The sequence below is a fragment of the Cannabis sativa genome, chromosome 9 (genome assembly GCF_029168945.1).
Source record: "Cannabis sativa cultivar Pink pepper isolate KNU-18-1 chromosome 9, ASM2916894v1, whole genome shotgun sequence".
Classification (NCBI taxonomy): Eukaryota; Viridiplantae; Streptophyta; class Magnoliopsida; order Rosales; family Cannabaceae; genus Cannabis; species Cannabis sativa.
This window is the reverse complement of record NC_083609.1, coordinates 7,579,686-7,599,747: the sequence shown is the minus strand read 5'-3', so window position 1 is coordinate 7,599,747 and position 20,062 is coordinate 7,579,686. Positions and strand designations below refer to the sequence as shown.

Genomic DNA, 20,062 nt, shown 5'->3' with positions numbered 1-20,062 from the left:
ATTAACAAACCTTTAAGATTTCCATGCTTTCCTCGCTTCGGAACAATCTAAAGAATGCATGCTTAACCGTTTCAGGATGTAATTTACATAGGGGACATAGGGGAGAATCAATAACACATCTTTTGTGAAGGGAAAAAGAAACAGGAATAGCATTAGAAAGCATTCTCCAAATAAACACCTTAACTTTTGGAGGGATTTTCAAAGTCCAGAGTTTTGACCAGAATTTCTTAAAGTCAGCAAAAGAAGAAGAAGAAGGAAGATCATGAGAAGAGAAAGCAAGATGATAAGCTGACTTGACAGTATACTCCCCAGAACTATCCTGCCCCCAAACAAGCTCATCCTCTCCAAACTCACCCAGAAGAGGGACACTAAGGATATCATCAACCAGAGGATTAGAAAAACAGCTTGTAAGTTTAGAAACATCCCAATCCCCATTCTCTGAAACAAAATAGGACAAAAAAGGGGAAGGATGCCTGTGATTGGAAGAGAAAAACTTAACTCTGTTATTAGGGATCCAATGGTCTTCAATCGTCCTAATATGACTACCATCTCCCACCTTCCATAAAAGACCCGACTGCAGCAAGTCCCTACCCCAGAGAATACTTCTCCAAGTGAAAGAAGGGCTGTGACCAGGTTTAGCCTCAAGAAACGCGTTACGAGGGAAATATCTAGCCTTAAGGACAGAAGCAAGGAGAGAAGAAGGGTTCTTAAAAATTCGCCAGGCTTGCTTAGCCAGCATAGCTTGGTTAAAATGGATAAGAGATCGAAAACCCAAGCCTCCTAAAAATTTAGATTTGCATAAAGACTTCCAAGACTTCCAATGTATTTTGTGAGAAGTCCCTGATGATCCCCACCAGAATCTGGCCATCACAGCTTCAATACCTTTACAAAGTTTGACAGGCAAGCGAAAACAAGACATAGCATAAGCCGGAATAGCCTGAATAACCGCCTTTAACAAAACCTCCTTACCTGCCCGAGAAAAACACTTAGAAGACCAACTCCTAAGAACAGAATTAACCCGATCTTTTAAAAAGGCAAACGAGTGATACTTAGAACGAGTTAAGCATTAAGGAAGGCCCAAATATTTACATATAAATGGTCTATCTTCAAGATTAAAAGAGGAGAAGAACACAGCACGAATATCAGGCTGGGTATTAGGGGAATAGAGAATAGATGACTTAGAAAAATTAATGACCTGACACGACGCCCTAGAATAGATATCAAAAACATTTTGAAGAGCAGCACAAGAAGTACTACTAGCTGTATAGAAGAGAAGACTATCGTCAGCAAAAAACAAGTGAGATAAAGAAGGAGCATTCCTAGAAATAGCAATGCTAGTAAGTAAACCAGCATCCTGCTTTGCCCTAAGGAGAGCAGAAAAGCCCTCAGCACAGAGAATAAACAGATAGGGAGAAAGAGGATCACCCTGTCTAAGACCCCTAGAAGGATGAATCAAGCCATGAACAGAACCATTAATCTGAAAAGAAAGAGAGGTAGTTGAGATGCATTTCATAATAAGAGAAACAAATCTAGAAGGAAAGTTAAAGTGAAACATGAGACTCTCTAAATAATGCCAGTCAACTCTATCAAAAGCCTTTGCCATATCTAACTTTAGAGCAGCCCAACCTAGTTTCCCCTTTTTTCTTGAACTAATGGCATGAACTATATCTTGGGCAATAAGAATATTATCAAATATGACTCAACCAGAGACAAAAGCACTTTGAAATGGAGATATAATCTTATCTAAAACAACCTTTAATCGATTAGCTAAAACCTTAGATATAACTTTATAAAGAGTAGAACAAAGACTGATGGGCCTAAAATCCTTAAGAGTATGAGCATTCTGTTTCTTAGGGATAAGAGAGATAAGGGTAGTATTAACTGCCGAGAAATCAACCCCCTCATTAAGGCAAGACAGAACAGCCTTGGCAAAATCAGCCCTTAAAGTTGACCAATTCTTTTGGTAAAAGTAGGCATTAAGGCCATCAAGACCAGGGGCCTTGTCCCCAGAGAGATGAAATAGGGCTTTCCTAACTTCCTTAAAGGTGAAAGGTTTATCCAAGAAAGCAAAATCCAAGTCATCCAAAGGAGGACCCAGGCAACCAAGAATAAGGCTAATGGCATCAACATCACTACCATCAGAACTAAACAGATCAGAGAAATAAGAAACTACTAAATTTCCCATATCCATATGATCAGAGAAAATATTTTCATGATCATCTTTGAGAAATTTGATAGTATTATTCCTCTTACGTTTAGAAGCAAAACGATGAAAGAACTTAGTATTTCTATCACCAGCCTTAAGCCACTGGGTTCGAGCCCTTTGTTTCCAATAGACTTCTTCTTTATAGAGAAGACTATCAAGCTCAGATTGAAGGCATTTAAGTCGAAAACGACACTCAGGATCAGCAAAAGGAGTATCCTGAATGCAGGCGATTTCCTTTTGAAGATCAGAGATGCAAGACTTAATGGAGAAATTGGTCTCTTTATTCGAAGACTTAAGTGCCGAAATGCACAAGTCCTGAGCAGACAAAAACGAATGAAAAGAGGACAAAGCATTGTTATTGAAAGGACGACTATCCCAAGCAGTCTTAACAACAGAGAAAAAATCAGGGTTCTCAAGCCAAATATTTTCAAAATGAAATCTCTTTCTATAATTAGGATGAGAATTAGGGCCACTATCATTAAGAATCAACTTTAAAGCACGATGATCCGACCCAAAGAAAGAAAGATGTTTCAAGGATGCATTAGGAAAGAGATCATTCCAAGTAGCCGAACTAATAGCTCAGTCAAGATGCTCTTTAACCAAATGATTATGCCAAGTAAATTTACTACCCTCAAACGTCAAAGGAGAAAGATTAAACTTATGAACAAAATTAGAAAAGTTATCCATATCCTTACTATCATAATAAGTGCTACCTAGCTTATCATCATAAGAAAGAAAACTATTAAAATCACCCAATAATTAACCAAGGAAGATTAGGGGCATTGAAAAAAAGTTTATCAAGGAGAGCCCAAGTAAAGGGTCTTTGAGAAGAGATAGGAGAGCCATAGAAGCAAGTAAAATGAAACAGTTCATTATCATTAATATTTATATTACAGTCTATATGATTACAAGAAAAGTTAATAACCTTCACAAAAAAACCATGGTCAAAACCAAGACCAATCTTAAACCTATCAACAGAGCCAACAACCAAACGGGTTCAATCAAAAAAAGAACATCAGGACAGTGAGTTTTGACAAGCAGGGAGAGCCTTCTGAATGCACGTGTACTCCCCAACCCACGTGCATTCCAACACATAAGAGTCATTTTTCTGGGCGGGTGTGCAACGCACCACCCGCCTGTTCCATGTCCGTTGAAGCAGATGAAGATTCCTCCTCTCTATCCCCAGCTCGAGCTCTTTTCAATTGAGACCTGACAGAGCCACCAACAACCACCTGCTGAGGATGGAAAGATGGGCGTTTAACTCCCGAAGCAGAAGCCAGCCCTTTTCCACGAACCAACGAGTCAGGTTGGCCAACTTCAGCATGAGTCCCAACAGTCTCAACTGGACTAGCCGAGACAACCTCAGCAACAGGAGTAGTCGAGATACTCATATCACGTAATGCATAATGTTAGTGCCAACAAGGGTAGCAACCACCAAAGAGTCGCGGAATAAGAGGTGAATGCCGAAGGCCTCAAAGGGTGGCAACAAAGGATTAAGACCGCATGAAAAGCATGACCACTATTAGGATTAAGAGGAGTAGGCATCATGACAAGAGAAGAAGTATGAGGACCGAGAAAACTGCATCTTAATTACCAAGAATGTACCGTAAATGATGGAAAGAGATACTATTATCCAAAAAATTCCGAGTAGGAAGATTAAGGTTAATGTGAGCATGATCAACAACAAGAATAGCAGTGAGGGTGAGGGTATCAGTGAAAGGCATAGCCTTTGTCCACAATTTTTTCCTTACCACGCAGAGGATAACAGTAAGGGCAGAAGTGGCTCGCCTTGACTTTCATCACACTTTTGAAGGTAAAAATGACAATACCTCTTGGTATGATCAAGTTTACCACAGAAGAAACAAAAGTCAGGGAGCCTCTCATATTTAAAGTCAATCCATTTGACAAACTCTCTACCCATGCGTATGAATCTAATGTTCATACCCCTCCTAATAGGAAGATTGACATCAAGAAGAATTCTAAGCCTTAAATAAGGCCCAGTACCCTCCTTGACAGTGTCCTTATCCACTTCTATAAGATCCCCAACCTCAGCAGCAATAAAACGGGCTAAATCAAAGGACTTACACATAAAAGGTATACCATAAACTTGAATCCAGAAAGGAACATAATGAAGAGTATCAGGGGTAATAGGGAAAGAACTTTCAGGAGCAGCAAAGATGGTGATACTTTGAGCAAAATGCCACGGCTATCCTTCTAAAATTCGACCCTTATCCCCCTCACAACCAAAAGTCACAAGGAACAGACCATCGGCATGCTCAGTGACAGAGACAGGGAACCTACACTGTGATGACCAAATACCAGAGAGGGTTTTCATCAAAGAGGGCCTATTATATGGTCTAATGGTATGGAGTTTCAGAAGAAGGCTAATGGTAGCAGGAGTGGAAGAGGAAGAGCTAGCATCATACGTAAAAATAGTGTTTTCATCAGATGGAAAGACTAAAGTATTGGAAACGGTATTAAGAAAATCATCCATGAATAAAAAGAAACCAAAACAGAAACGCACAGAACACAAACAAGCAAACCAAGGAATTAAGAAGATGAAAGGGAAGTGCCATGATCCATACCTTAGTCTTACTATATATAGATAAAACCAGAAGCCCCGTAAGTGCCTTCTCGAATCGCCCCTAGTCACATCCCTAGCCTCCACCTGAAGAGGTGTAATGATGATGAGGCTAGTAAAATCTTCATAAACCCAGACCTTCGCCCCCATTTTCCAATCTTCAAGAGAGAAAAGATTGCTAGAGATATGCTCAGGTGATAATAAATGCCAAAGATCCCAACATAAACCCCCAGAAGTTAAGTAAAACAAAGAAATAGAAAGAGAATAGAGAGAAAGGGGTGGCTTGCAATTAATACGATGGGATTGTGTGAACAGGAGATAACACACAGAGCAATTAATGCTCTTAATCATGAAAGAATAGGAACTAAAACGACAAAAAGAAAGGAGAGTTGAAGGAAAACCACCACTTAACTGAGTAGGGTGGACGAGAAACACCATAATTGGGACCAGACCAACAACCATGAAACAGTTTCGCATACCTCCTAGAAGACTCCAGAGAGAGAAAAGCCTAATGGATATTACTACATTTCCCCTTAATGCTTTTTCTCTACAATTAATTTTTTTATGGTCAAATTTACTGAACAACTGTTAACAAAATCACTTTCCTGTCTATTTGACCTTGTTAATGCCTACGTGGATTTATATTTTAGCTGTCAGGCCACTATCCTAAAGGCCATGTCAAGAAAAAAAAAATTATGGTAGAGATATAAATATATGAGTTGGAATAAGAAAGAATAAAATGAAATAGAATTTAAAATGTATAAAAAATTATTAAATTTTTTAAAATTTTGCATTAGAATGATCTTTCCTTCTATTTTAAAATGGAATGGTTATTCTACTAAAAATAGTAGAAAGGTCATTCCATTAGAATGATATTTTAATATTTTAAAATACAATTAAAGGAATGGAATGTAAATTGTTTTTTTTCTATTCCAGTCCATTGTATTACCTCCAACCAAATGCTACTTAATTTGAATGAAAAATAATTAAACAAAATTAAATTAAAAACAATATAAAATATTGAAAAGGAAATTTATATTAGAAAATCTCTCTAAAAAAAGTTTTAGAAACTGTTTGAACTACGAATAATTCGAACCTCCATTGTCAACGAAATCAAAGAGTCGAACCACCATTCCCAGTTGAACAATCCCACACCATTCTTAGGCAAACCTCTATTCTCAGGCTTCAAAAGGCCATATTGTTGCAGACTCGAAGTAGATGCTCCCACAACTACAGTAAGTTTCACTAGATTGGTGCTGGAAGAAATAGTTAGAGAGTTGGGATACAGATTCCTTTTTGTTTTCTTTTTAAGCCAAAAGGGAAACAGTTAAATATGGGTTCCATGGTGGTTGAAGAGCCTAAAATTAATTTAATTTTGGATGATCTAAGGTCTCGAAGTTACAGGAAGACAAACATATATATGGTCTAGCCAGATCCAAGATTTGCAGTGAAGTGGACAGTTGATGGAGTTGTTAGGCATAATCCTGAAACAACAGTTGAAAAGTTGGAGAAATGTACATTGGAGGACCTGGCATCAGATTGTGATTTAACTGCATATGTAGTTGTCCACAAGGGCATTATGAAATGATTATTTTTTCAACAAGTTTGTGAAGTGGGGTGATCTAGCACAGAATGATGAAGTTGAACTTGTGAGTGCAGTCTGCAATCTGGTAATAGTGTATCTGAGACAGTAGAGATATCATTAGATTTTGAGGATGATGATAAACAAGATGATGAATTACATGATGATGATCACGATGATAATATGGATGATCGGGAACATGTTTCTCACTAGGAGGACATCATGGATATTGTTGAGGAAAATTTTAGCTATTTGGATGAGGGAGGAGAAATAACAATCCCCTTAATTCACTCTTTCCCTGAAGATCAGAGTCCACCATTGCCAGTTATAGCACCAACAACCAATGTAAGTATTTCTTTAGACTTTCATATTAATGCATTTTATAGCGCTTTTATGTATGTTATTAAGACATATTTTTATATTGCTTTGGATATTAAGAACCTTAATCAACACCTAGTTCTTCTATTATTGTTGAAACTTATTTTATCAAAATCTTAATTTACTAACATGTATATTTAATTATATTCTATTAATCAAACATCCTAAATATGAATAAAGCTAAAACGATAAATAAATACATAAGAGATTAGATATTCTTACATTAGTTGCAGCGAAATATAATGTCTCATTTCGTTTAGTACTCTAATCCTTATTCATTTCTATTGCAGAGTAGTAACAAGTACTGAACTTGAATTTCCTTCATAATCTTCTACAAAAGGTCTGAGTATCACCTTGAATAGTGTGGGGGGTGATACTTAACTCACCTTTGGAACATACTTTGAGAGAGAGAAATGAAATTTTTGAAATTCTATGGCATAGGATTTTTCGAAAATTCAAAGTGAAAAGAAGAGAGAAGATGAGACATTTAGGTTTTCTAGCTTCTTCTCTCTCTCTTTTTTTTTATTTTTTTTTATATAGTCATTAACATAGGGTTAGACTTAAATGAGACAGGCTTAAATAGAAAACTTGGGTTTTAAATCTACTCTAGGCTGAATTCTCTTATGGGCCATAAAGTTAAATTTTTGCCACTTTATTTCAATTTAATGAAACAATGTGCCTTTTTCTATTTTACCACATTTCTCTTTTAATTATTTAAATGCCAAATTTTATTTTAATAATTATAAATAATTATCAAATAAAAAATACAAGTTATATATATTTATTAATTAGACCCACAAAGTATCTTAATTAATAAATAAATCTCTATTTTTCTTTTCTTCTCAAAAATTGCCCAAACTTTGTGAAAATTCTCAAATAAGACACAATCTATCTTCGAATTCTAATTGAATTATTAAATCAATTAATTGAGTCTAAATATGATATTGTCCCAAACAATATGTAAACCATGAGCCTACGTAACCAAGCTCCTAATAAGTAAATTCAAAATTTACTAAGTAAATTTCTTAGCTTATTAATTCTTCCTGACTCCACTATAGATTCAGAATTGCAATCTTGATTACATAGAATGCTCAATATATCAAATATAGATATGATATGAATTATCTATTATTTTAATCTAAACAATCAATGATCCTTTATAGACGGTTTACATTGAGAAGGGACAAATTTACCGTTTTACCCTTCAATGTATTTTATCCTTAAAACACTTAGCTACCTGGATTATAGACTAACATATAGATCCTCCTTAATCTTAAAATTTATTTGATTGCCTTCCACTGTTCCTATCCTAGATTATATTGATACCTACTTATAACTCTTACTAAACAACGGGTGTCAAGTCTAATGCATGTTAGAGCATACATGAGGCCTCTCACTGTTGATGCTTAATTATTTTCTTGTCTCTTATCTTTTCTGGAATAGTTAAAACTGTTCCTTAGATAAATATACTCTATGTATGGGAGTCAAATAACTTCCTTTAGGGTTACCCATTGAAAAAATACTCTAGCATCTTACTAAAGTAAGTTGCTTGCACCAGAGTAAGTAAACAACTAGGTATACTCTTCGGTTGTGTCAATACAACAGAGACAGTGAGACTATCTTATATGGTATAAGATGATGGAACACTTTGGGATTGAATCAACTAGTATATCCTCTACTTTGCTACTTTGTATTCGGATATAGTCATGTTCTTATATGAGTAGTATTTGTTGAAACAAACACTTTCTCTTCTTAATGAGCATAGTATGGTCCACCTCTAATCACTTTATAATAGCTATCAAACATTCAAACCTCAGCTGGCAAATCTAGCCTTCCTTAAGTTCATGATCAGGGCATCCCTGAATCTAGTAATAGTGTACACTAAGTATATGACCATTCTATCATTCTGAGGTTGTCTTGGGATCAGACTTAGGTGGGACGACATAGAGTGTCGTTTGCTGTCTCCAAGGCATATCCCTAGAAGGACTCAGGCAACTGCTAGTAACTAGTAATAGACCTTACCATTTTCATCAAAATGCGATACCAAAGTTCTGGGGAGGTAAGTTTGGATATAATTCAAACTTTAACTTAATGATCTTTGAACTGCATAACTAAATATTTCTTCACCCCTATTTGTTCGCAAGATTTTTAACGACTTACCTTACTAGTTTTCACCATTGCTAGAAACTTTTGAAATTTCACAAACATTTAAAATTTCTATGCATAACTTAAATATCTAGAATAATCATCTAAAAATTTAACGATGACTCATATCCACCTTTGAATGTACATTTATATGTTCAAATGCAGATGGACATACTTCCAAGTGGATATTGGCACATTTTCTCTTTGCAGAGAATCTTGTCAAAACTACTATGAACAAGATGTAAATACCATAGATATATTATTGACATTTTAGTCTTTTGATGTTTTGTGATTCCTAGGTCTAGTTACACAAATGTTTTTAGAATAGTTCAAATGGATTTTAGTCACAAATTCAAAACTTATATTCCATACATTTAATACTATTTGGATCCAATGAAAGAAATGGATATTAAAAACTTGTGAAAGCTGTATCATAGTGTTTAATGTATTTTGGAAACTAAAATTAAAATTTTATTTAGAATCTAAAATACTAATTCAACTCAAAGTCTAAGTTGCCTTGTATGTAAACATTTTTAAGCAGTAGATTTTTTCTAAGATTTGAGGGTGGTTATCATTTCTCGATAGAATATTTAGAATATGTTCATCCGTGTCACTCATTTTCTTGGAAGAAAATATAGCAATATCGTAAGCATACATTTATAAACCTTATTCTCTAATGATGTACTTTTTCTAAAAATTTCTTAATGAAAAGGATAAGAAGAAAACTAAAGAGAAATTTCAATTAAAATAAAAATCCAATAATGTCTCGTTTAGGCAAGAGTCAAAGTTACTCTTATTTTATTAGTTCTCCATTATTTCAGTATTGTAAATACTAGTCTAGGTTGTCATCTATTTGTGATGACTCAACTAGATTTTGTATTTACAAACATCTATTGGTCGAGATCTAACACCTTTAGACTGTTTAATGGATGGCCATCTATTGAGGATGAATCCCATTAAAAATAATCAACTAAGTTAGACCAACAATGGTGTTCGAACATAATTTTACATGATTAATAACAAAAATCAATGTTGGTTCAATATAAATTCAAATCACATATTCAAAAAATTTTGAACACATAATTAAATATGAAAGATACAAAAAAATACTAAAACCAAACATATCTCAAATTTTTTAAGATTTTTAAATAAATGATATATAGTGTAGTGTCTTGTATTGGGCACGGTGCAAAGATATCATCAGTTAAATAGAGTAGTTAGCTCATCTAAAATAGACACTATTTTAGCAACTTTTTATTCGATCAAAATAAAAATCAAACGTTGTCCCGTATTGGGCAGAATGCAAGGTTATCTCATTTTATGAGCTACTACCAATGTTTCATACTTGTTAACCCAATTCTAAGTAGTCACTATTAGGGTGAGCTTACTATAAAATATGAATATACAAAATATTTGTCTTTCGAGATCTTATAGTGTTACATGGTTATTATCTAATGGATGACTATTTATTGGGGATATATCCCAGTACAAATAATAATCATGTAAGACAAACAATAGAGATCGAATGTCTTTAAATTAAAACTCATTATCTGAAGAAAATAGTATTTTTATTCAACTATTTATGTTGTCATTTATTATAATATATTTATTTATAAAATTACTAACTTAGGAATAAAATAATTATAAAAAATTAAATTTATATCCCAAGCATAAATTTTAATCTATATTAATAAAAATTACTATCTTTGGAATTTCTAAGAATAAATAAATTCATTTTCCAACCTTAGTATAAATTTTTATCAAAATTACTTAATTTACGTAGGTCTAAAAATTAATTTTCTACCTAAATATAAAATTTTCATATCACTTTAGTATTTCATAAAATTAATTATCAAAAATTAATGTTTAATACTTAAATATTAATTTTAACTACTAACTTAAGTGGATCTTAAATTAATTCAATTAATTGACGACTTAAGTATTATTTTTCTTATTTATTTATTTTAATTTATATATTTATTTAATTAAAATTAATAATTTAGATAAACCAAATATAAATTTTAATTTAATACATATAAAATTATAACTTAGATTGTTTTTGAAAAAATAAAAGTTATTTTCCATCATTAGTTTAAATTTTAAATAATTATTATGAAAATTATTTAATTTAAGTTGGTGCAAAATTAATAAAAAAAATTAATTTTCAAGTCAATTTTTTTCCTTCAAAATATATATTAATCAATTTTGAAATTTTAATATATTTAAAATTAAATACGTAGATCAAAATTTTAAATTAAAATAAAGTAAAATAATTTTGAAAATTACTCTAATTTATATTGATCTAAAATTAATTAAATTAATTTACAACTTAAATTGATTTTCTCATTCAATTAGATATTATAAATGATCCAATAATAAAATATCTTGATTTTAATAAAAAAATTAATTTAAATATTAATTTTATTTTAATGAAATACTTAGAAAAAATACAAACTACTTTACTTAGAAATCAATTATCTAGAATTATTTCTTAAACTAAATGTAGATTTTCTAAATTAATTCAAAAATAATTCATTAAAAATATAATTTCAAATATTTTTTGTAACGTCCCCGCTTCAAGCCTCCATTGGGCCCTTACACCCACGGAATGAATGGCTCTTATACATGAGTACGTCACTCTGGCTGCTTCATGGACTGATGACTGACCTTACATACCAACACGAGTGTTTCTAGCGTGCTTTGCTCTCATTCGCACGCTTCCTGGGAAAACTTCTCAGGAGGTCACCCATCTTGAAATTGCTCCAGGCCAAGCACGCTTAACTGTGGAGTTCTTTCGAGATGGGCTACGGAAAAACAAGATGTATCCTGTTGATATATGTAGTACCAATCAATCCATTTAAGCCCTCTTCAACTGTGTTGTCCCAAAACTACACAGTCTCAGAATCATCACACTTGACCTTCCTTAGGCGATGTGGGATTGCACAGCTTACCCGGTATTTTCCCTTACGGATCATGGGACTACTGACTGTCACAAAAAAAGAATTAATTATGTTTCTAATCAATTTTAATTAGGTTGAACCTCACTGGTTCATTCTCATTGATTCCCTCTTTCACCTTAAGAATCCATTTGTACTCGATAATCTTCTCGTTCTCCGGCTTCAGCATGACTACTCAAGTCTTGTTCTTCTAGAGTGAATCCATCTCCTCATCCATGGTCTAAAGTTATTTAGACTTGTTTCCACCTGAAATTGCTTCTTCATAGCTTTCGAGCTCTTCAATTTCAATTTGTTCAACTTTGCCACGTGTATACTTGTGTACATTGTGATAGTCTACTTTGGCACTAACATACCAACGTGGACAGAAGGAGCATAGAGCAAAACGATTTTGTAAATTGGGAGGTTCAGTCCTAACTATTTCTGTCTAGGAGGTTGATCGTGCCAAACTTCAAAATTTAGAGAGTTTGACCGTAAATTATCTTATATTATGATATCATATTTATATTATTTTTGTTCTTATTATTAAATGTTTAGCCAGAATCTTTAAACACCGGTGACTTTTATCTTGTAATTTGACGCTCAATCACAATATGTAGTAGTTTGCTAATAGTATTTCTCTTTTCTCTATATTTCATTACAGTCAAGCTGATTGGACTATTGGAGTGTCTTCGACTTTGAGTGGCACCACCCTAGTGTTCCAAAGCTTTTCAAGTACTATTTTCTTTATTCTACAAATTGTTGGTGCAACGAATCGATATTCACAATCATAAAGAAAATAGTACGAATAATATCGATTGATTGTGAATTTTAGCTTCCAACAAATCATATCATAGCACGAATAATAAATACATATGATTTTGGTATAACAATTTTAACATATAAAATGTAAAATATAAGAGATTGATGATCATAAGAATATAAAATTTGCGTGATTATATTAATTTTTTAAGAGTTTTTTACAACTAAATTCTGTTAACTATTATTCCATTTGAATTTAATCTTTCAAGCTCAAATTTTGGTGGTAAAACTTTCTAAATTATTAAATTGTTAGAAAATTTAAGGTGCCACTCCCATCTATTTTTCACAATTAAGTACCAACATGGACTGCTTATGTGTACACTCTTGTACACGTGACCTATTTATATTAGTATACTTAATATTATTATTTAAAAATTATAAAAAATTATTTTAACTTTATAATATTTTTTTTTATTTTTTATTTTTATAATTTTATTTAATTTTAAAATAATAATAATAGGTGTATCAATATAAACGTGTCACATGTATAAGAGTGTACACATTAACCGTCCATGGAGGCAGTTAACCAGATGACACCTTAAATTTGCTAACAGTTCAGTAGTTTGGACGTTTCGATGCTAAAATTTGAGCTTGGGGGATTAAGTGCAAGTAAAACGAGAGTTAGGAGGGTTTAACTGCCAAAAACTTTTTTTTTTTAATAGAAATAGACAAACAAAAAACCCTAATATATTTTTAACAAGTAGTGTTATTTCACTCGAGAGCGAGCTCAAAGTTGGTAAAAGAAAAAATAGATTATATGTGTAGTCATCTTTTGTTACAAAACCCTATGAAAAAGAAATAAATTCTCTAGACTCATTCTCGGGCTAGAGAATTTTACTTAATCCAGTTAACAATTCGATCCAATCCAACCCGATGTACCACATAAGCCCACAATTTGTTCAAAGCATCCTCACTCTTGAGGGATAAAACAGTCATTTACATAGAAAATTCGAGGGGTAAAATGGTCATTTAAACAGAAATTTCGAGGGGCAAAATGGTCATTTACATAGAAATTTTGAGGGGTAAAATGGTCATTTACAAAGAAATTTTGAGGGGTAAAATGGTCATTTTACAAATAATTTTTTTTATTTAATAATGTAAAACAAGTAAACACCCACAAACGATGTAGTATTAGTATAGGAGTAGAAAACCCTATCCCTCTTTTTCGTCTTTCTGATCTCACTTCTCCGGCGACCTAAGACCTAACGGGGGGAACTCTCTGCTCTCACCCTCTCCGCTCCCGTCGTCGTCCTCCGCCGCAGGCCCCAGACGCTAAAAGGCCTCTCGTTTCTCCATAGAAGCTACACGTAAGTATTTTACAATATATATACACAGATTTGTATTACTAGTTGTGAGACCGAAAAAAGATCTTTGTTGAAAATTACTCATGCAACTCAAACATATTCTCTCTATTTTCTTAATGAATTAAAATTCTCACACTATTTTTTTCTTTTTTATGTGAGGTCAGTTTTGGAATGGTGGGATCTGTGATGTTACAGTATTCAGTTTCCTTTCCTAGGGTTTAGTACATGTAAGGCGAATATGAAGGAAAAGCGTTTTATTTTAAGTAACTTAATGGAAATTGTTTTATCTATGTGGAGTGGTTTTGATTAGTCAAAATTGTTAGCCATGTTTTTTTTTTTATATATATATATTATATTTATTTATTTTGAATTGTGTTGGGATTTTTCTACTGTCAGAGTTTGAAATGTTTGGCTTTGGAGAGTCACGTATTTATATATTTATATGTTTATTTATCTAATTGGTGTAAAGGGGAAATGTTATTTGCAGGGTTGTGTTGTAAAGGGTCTTGGTGGAGAGTCTTTAGTATGCACATAAAGGCTTCAAGCATATGAACTTGGGCATGTTGTTGAAGAAGCAATTTGGTGTTCTGATGTAATAATTTTGTTTTCACGACATCCAAGCAATTTAATTCCTTAGATTGGGTTCAGCTTTTCCTTATTATTTATGGAGTGTAATAAGGAAGAGGCCCTGAGGGCCAGGGAGATTGCTGAAAAGAAGATGGAAAGTAAGGAGTTTGCGGTAGCTCGCAAGATTGCTTTGAAGGCCCAACAACTTTATCCTGATGTTGAGAATATTTCTCAGTTGCTTATGGTCTGTGATGTACATTGCTCTGCCGAACATAAAATAACAGGGGATGAGATGGACTGGTATGGAATCCTTCAAGTCGAGGAGAATGCAGATGAGTCTACAATTAAGAAGCAATATAGGAAGTTTGCTCTCCAACTTCATCCTGATAAAAATAAGTTTGCTGGTGCTGAAGCTGCTTTTAAGCTGATTGGGGAAGCTCAGAGAATACTATTGGACAAAGATAAGCGCCTCATGCATAATATGAGACGCAAGTGTTCAATGAGCAGAAGGGCTGCAACTTATTTTCCTGCTCGTCAGGTCAATCGGACCTCAAATGTGGTTGTGGTTCCACACAGTAGTAGAGGCAACTTCTCTGGTGTGAATGCTCATAATCAGCAGCAGCAACAACCTGTTAATCTAGGGAACCTAGATCCCAGAACAACTTTTTGGACTGAATGCACCTTTTGTTTTGTAAGGTACCAGTACTATAAAGACGTTCTTAATAAATCTCTTCGATGTAATAATTGCCAGAGGTCTTTTGTGGCATGTGACCTAAATACACCAGCAGCAGCTAATTTTAGTAAACCAGTATTCCCTCAACGAAAAGACAGTACTCAGAAAGTGGAATCACATGTCCGTCGAAACTTTGGCACTGGGAGTTTGAATCCAGAATCTGTTCAAAAAGCAGGTAAGAAGGCATCATCTACTTCACGCGTTGACAGAAGAAAGATGAATGACAAAAGAGAAAGGAAACGTGCTCGAGATAAGAGCGAGCTCTCTGAATCTGATGTATCAGTCTCTGAAAGTAGCAGCGACTCTGAAGAAGATATGTCAATTGATGAGAACATGTCTGAATTTTCTGGAGAGCAAAATCGACGAAGATCTTCACGCCATAAACAACATGTCTCTTACAAGGAAAATTTAAGTGATGATGAAGGTGGCTATGTGAGTCCAAAGAGGGCAAAAGGGAAGAAATTTGAGGGGGAGGATGTTGATCAATCTAAAGAGAAGTCAGCGAAGGTTACAAGTTTGTCTGATGATACTACTTCTAATGGGAAAGTAGATGAGAAAGGGGTTAAACAAGAAGAAGGTGTACCTAACGGAAACAAGGCCGGTAAGAGTGAAGAGCCTATAGAAAGTTCTGAAAATTGTGTTGATATTGATTCAAGCTTGGAGGAGACATCAGACCAGGAATTCCATAAATATCTAGATCCAGATTTTAATGACTTTGAAAAGGACAGGAAAGCAGGGTGTTTTGCAGTCGGGCAGATATGGGCTGCTTATGATGTTTTCAATGCCATGCCAAGGTTCTATGCTCAGATCAAAAGGATTTACTCTCCCGGGTTCAATGTGCTCCTAAACTGGTTAGAGCCAGAGCCAGCTAATGAGTCCGAATTAAAATGGCAATCTGCAGACATGCCATTTTCTTGTGGTAAGTTCAAGTCTGGGGCAACTGAGAAAACAGACAATCGTCTTATGTTCTCTCATCTAGTTTCTTGGGAAAAAGGTAGTCGTAAAAATAGTTTTTTGATATATCCAAGAAAGGGGGAGATCTGGGCTCTTTTTAAGGACTGGGATTTTAACTGGAGTAGTGATCGAGATGCACATCGTCAGTGTGAATATGAATATGTTGAAATTTTGTTTGATTATGATGCTGATGTTGGAATACATGTTGCTCTATTGAGCAAAGTAAATGGGTTTGTGAGTATTTTCAGTCGGGTGGAAATGATGGGAAAGAAGACATTTCTTGTTCCCCCAGCTGAGCTATTGAGGTTTTCCCACATGATTCCGTCCTATAAAATGAAAGGTACTGAAAGAGGAGTTCCAATAGGATCGTTCGAACTTGATCCTGCTGCTTTGCCTCCAATTAAAGACAGTGACACACAAATGAACCATTCGGTGCCTCAGCATGACATGCCAGCTCCAAGCCCACAAAAAGTGGAAATCCCAGATCCTGAGTTCTACAACTTTGATGTTGATAAATCCAAAGATAAGTTTCAGCTGGGTCAGATCTGGGCATTGTATAGTGATGAGGATGGTTTGCCAAAATACTATGGTCAGATTAAGAAAATTGATTTTCACCCATCTCTCAAACTGCATATTTCATGGCTTTCATCTATCGCCTTCTCAAGCATTACTAGATGGTCTGATGAGGACATGCCTGTTTCTTGCGGTAGATTTAAGGTTTCAAAGGAGGGTCAGGCTTACGACGATGTAACTTCTTTTTCGCATCTAGTAAAAGCAGAGCCTACAGGTAGACGAAATGAGTATGACATTCTCCCTGGGAAAGGTGAAATTTGGGCATTGTACAGGAACTGGAATCCCAACCTCAACTCTAGTGATTTGGAAAACTGTGAATATGACATAGTGGAAGTTCTTTCAGCTACTGTTTTACTAATAAATGTTTTAGTTCTGGAACGTGTGGATGGTTTTAGCTCAGTATTTAAGACTCACAAGGAGGGAGGATCAGCTATTACATGGAGTGTTCCCCAGGTTGATTTTTTCAAGTTCTCTCACCAAGTTCCTGCCTTCCGTCTCACCGAGGAGAGAGGTGGCAAGTATAGAGGCTTCCTTGAACTTGATACCGCCGCCTTGCCAGTCCACTTTTTTTGTTAAACCTAGATCCAGAAGCTTCTTATAAAAAGGTGCACTACTTGATACAAAAGATTTCTGCACTATGCAATTTCTTATTTGGATCCATGGTTTAGCTAGTTGCATTCCAGAGAAAGTAGGATCTTTGCACTTTTTTTTGTTGCAACTAATGGTTTATGTATTGATCCTTGATATTTCTTTGTGAAAGCCCCAAGTTCCATTTATTTAAAAGTTAAAACTCTGGTTTTTATATTTTTGCGTTCAAGAACTTTCTTTTCTTGGTTAACTCATAAATGTATGAAGTAGATTTTAACACACCCATTTGTGAATGCTTTTCTTTTTCCACCAATTTCTTACTAATTAGGAGATCTTTTACTTCTCTTCGATTGAATCTGCATGAAAGTTCATATAATTCTAATAAAACATTCAGACTTTTAGACAAGCCTTTTTTGTTTTGTTTTGTTATCAACTGATAAACTTTCTAGCTAATAATTATTAATAATAATTGGTATAAGCTGCATACAATCTCAATTCAAGAACAGTGCCATTACGTTCCTAAAAGACCTCTTGATTTTTTCTTTTCTTCTTTATTGTCTTCTCTTTTATGCACTCATTCATTTCCATTCATGGCTCGCATCTACTGCCATAGACACCAGTTCCAACTACCGCTGCTCCGCCACAAGTTATTGCTACTAACAGCTTCTTCACTCCCAACCACAGTGAGTATCCTACTCACATTTATTTGCAAGCTGTGGTTTTGTATACTCTGATAACTTCCTTATTGGTGCTGCAAAATTCAAATTATGTCATCTACATGCTTTTTCATATAAACTCTGAACCATAAATCTGTGTTTAGAGACCTTGGCTCTCTTCATTTCGTGGCCGGCATTTCGGTTATTACTTACTCTACTATGGATAACTTCATCTATGTCAACACAAGTACGTTAGTTTTTTTGGCACAATCTCACTCACATGCTTGAGTCAAAGTCCACACCTACACCTGTTTTTGTAACCAAAGCTTTGTTTCAACATAATGGAACATCATTACATGATTCGTACATATATACAATGCCTTGTTGGTTTTCTTTGCTGTGAACAAAGAATGCCAAAGATAAGGGATAATTGGTATAACTTTCACTGCTCCTAATTCTTCTAATTTCTAACACCTTACAGCTTTCATGTAGTTTTTGTGTTTTTCTTGGTGAATACCTCATATCCTAGTCCTCTGCCAAGCAATGAGTTGTCTCGTGTAGTAATACTGAATTAAAGTTAATGCTGAACTTGCATGGTTCAAACAATTGCTCTTTAATCTACATTTCTCAATACCACACACACCACCTATGGTGTGCCAGCACTAGTGCAGCCCAAATTGCCGTTAGGGATGTCAATTTAAGATGTCTCGCCCTTTAAATTTGTGGTACTTGCTCTTAGAGTACTCCCATCAACTTCTCTACTCTATCATTTAAAATACACACTGAAATCTCATATTCTTAATGTTACTTTAATTTTATATATTACACTATACATCAAATTTTTTTCTATAAGATGTAGAGAAACATTTGAAAAAAAATAAAGATACAAACTGAAAATTTTAAAGAAGCTTTTAAGAGTGCTTGTAGGTATGAGCGGCCAGGCCGGGGCAAAAGGCATAATCTTATTCCTAATTTGTTCTGCTTATACTTTATTTTTAACTTGTATTTGTTTTCGAATGTAATTAAAAATATATATATTTATTAACAACATGGTTTTACTTTTATTATTTTACATAATTTGAAAGTAAAAAAAATATATTTGTAGTATAGTTCCTCTAAATGAAAAGGTTTTCAAAAGACTTTTCAGGAAAGTTGTTCACACACAGAAACAGGTCTTGGAAGGCTTTCTTGTCCTTTCGGGAAGGGTCTTCAAGAAGCTAGTCCTTCTTTGGAAGGGGAGTTTCAGATGGCTAGCTTTTTCTCTTGGAAGGTAGTTTTGGATAGTCGACTACAGCTGGCTTTATCCTATTCGGAAGCTCCTTCAGTGAGTGCCTTTGGTCCGTGATCCCGAAAACTTATATATGTTTCTGGATACACTCATACTTATGCTGACATGGAGATCTCGCTCAAAGGAAAGTTGGTTAAGTTAGTTAAGACTAACTTAACAATCTCACTTCTTGCAACCACCGACTTTAGGATCTTGATCCTAAGCCTATAAATACAACCATCACTTAAGCATTAAAGGACACGACGAACTTTAGATCAACCAGATTGATTTGAGAGAGAAAGAGAGAAAAGATTGAGAGGTAGAGAGAGAAAGGTACTAAGGAAAGAGAGAGATTAAGTTTGGGTTTTGTATGAAAATCTTCCGTATATGAAGAAGATTCTTGGGTAAGAGTGTGAGAGTTGAAACACTTTGAGAGAACTCATCAAAGAATCGATCTCGACTGTAATGTGCCTGTTCTTGCTCAATTAATAAAGAAGATTTAGGTAGTGTTCCAAAACTGGATTAGAGCCATAGATAACATTGATCTATTGATCATGAATAATATATATCTCTGTGTCGATTTATATTTCTTGCTTTAATTTTTATTTCTAATTTTGATATTTTATTCATCCCTATTTTTTTTCTTATTTTGTTAGTCGTGAATTGTTAACCTTGTCATTACTAATTGTGATTGTTTAAAAGTTAGTTGATTTAATTCTACATCTTTAGTTGTAATTTTCGTACAAATTAGAGCTTGGTAATCGATCAAGAAC

At 34.3% G+C, this 20,062-nt stretch overlaps 1 protein-coding gene across 2 annotated transcripts; it reads left to right on the top strand.

Moving 5' to 3' along the window:
• Window positions 1-13,758: 13,758 nt before the first annotated feature.
• On the top strand, window positions 13,759-17,645 carry LOC115723254 (uncharacterized). 2 transcript variants are annotated; one of them, XM_030652697.2, is made up of 3 exons: window positions 13,759-13,954; window positions 14,116-14,178; window positions 14,439-17,645. In XM_030652697.2, the coding sequence occupies exon 3, from the start codon at window positions 14,616-14,618 to the stop codon at window positions 17,352-17,354; it is 2,739 nt and encodes a 912-aa protein (XP_030508557.2). In that variant the 5' UTR covers window positions 13,759-13,954; window positions 14,116-14,178; window positions 14,439-14,615; the 3' UTR covers window positions 17,355-17,645. The 2 variants fall into 2 exon arrangements, with proteins under 2 accessions (XP_030508557.2, XP_030508556.2); XM_030652696.2 differs by lacking the exon at window positions 14,116-14,178.
• The last annotated feature ends 2,417 nt before the right edge of the window (window positions 17,646-20,062 follow it).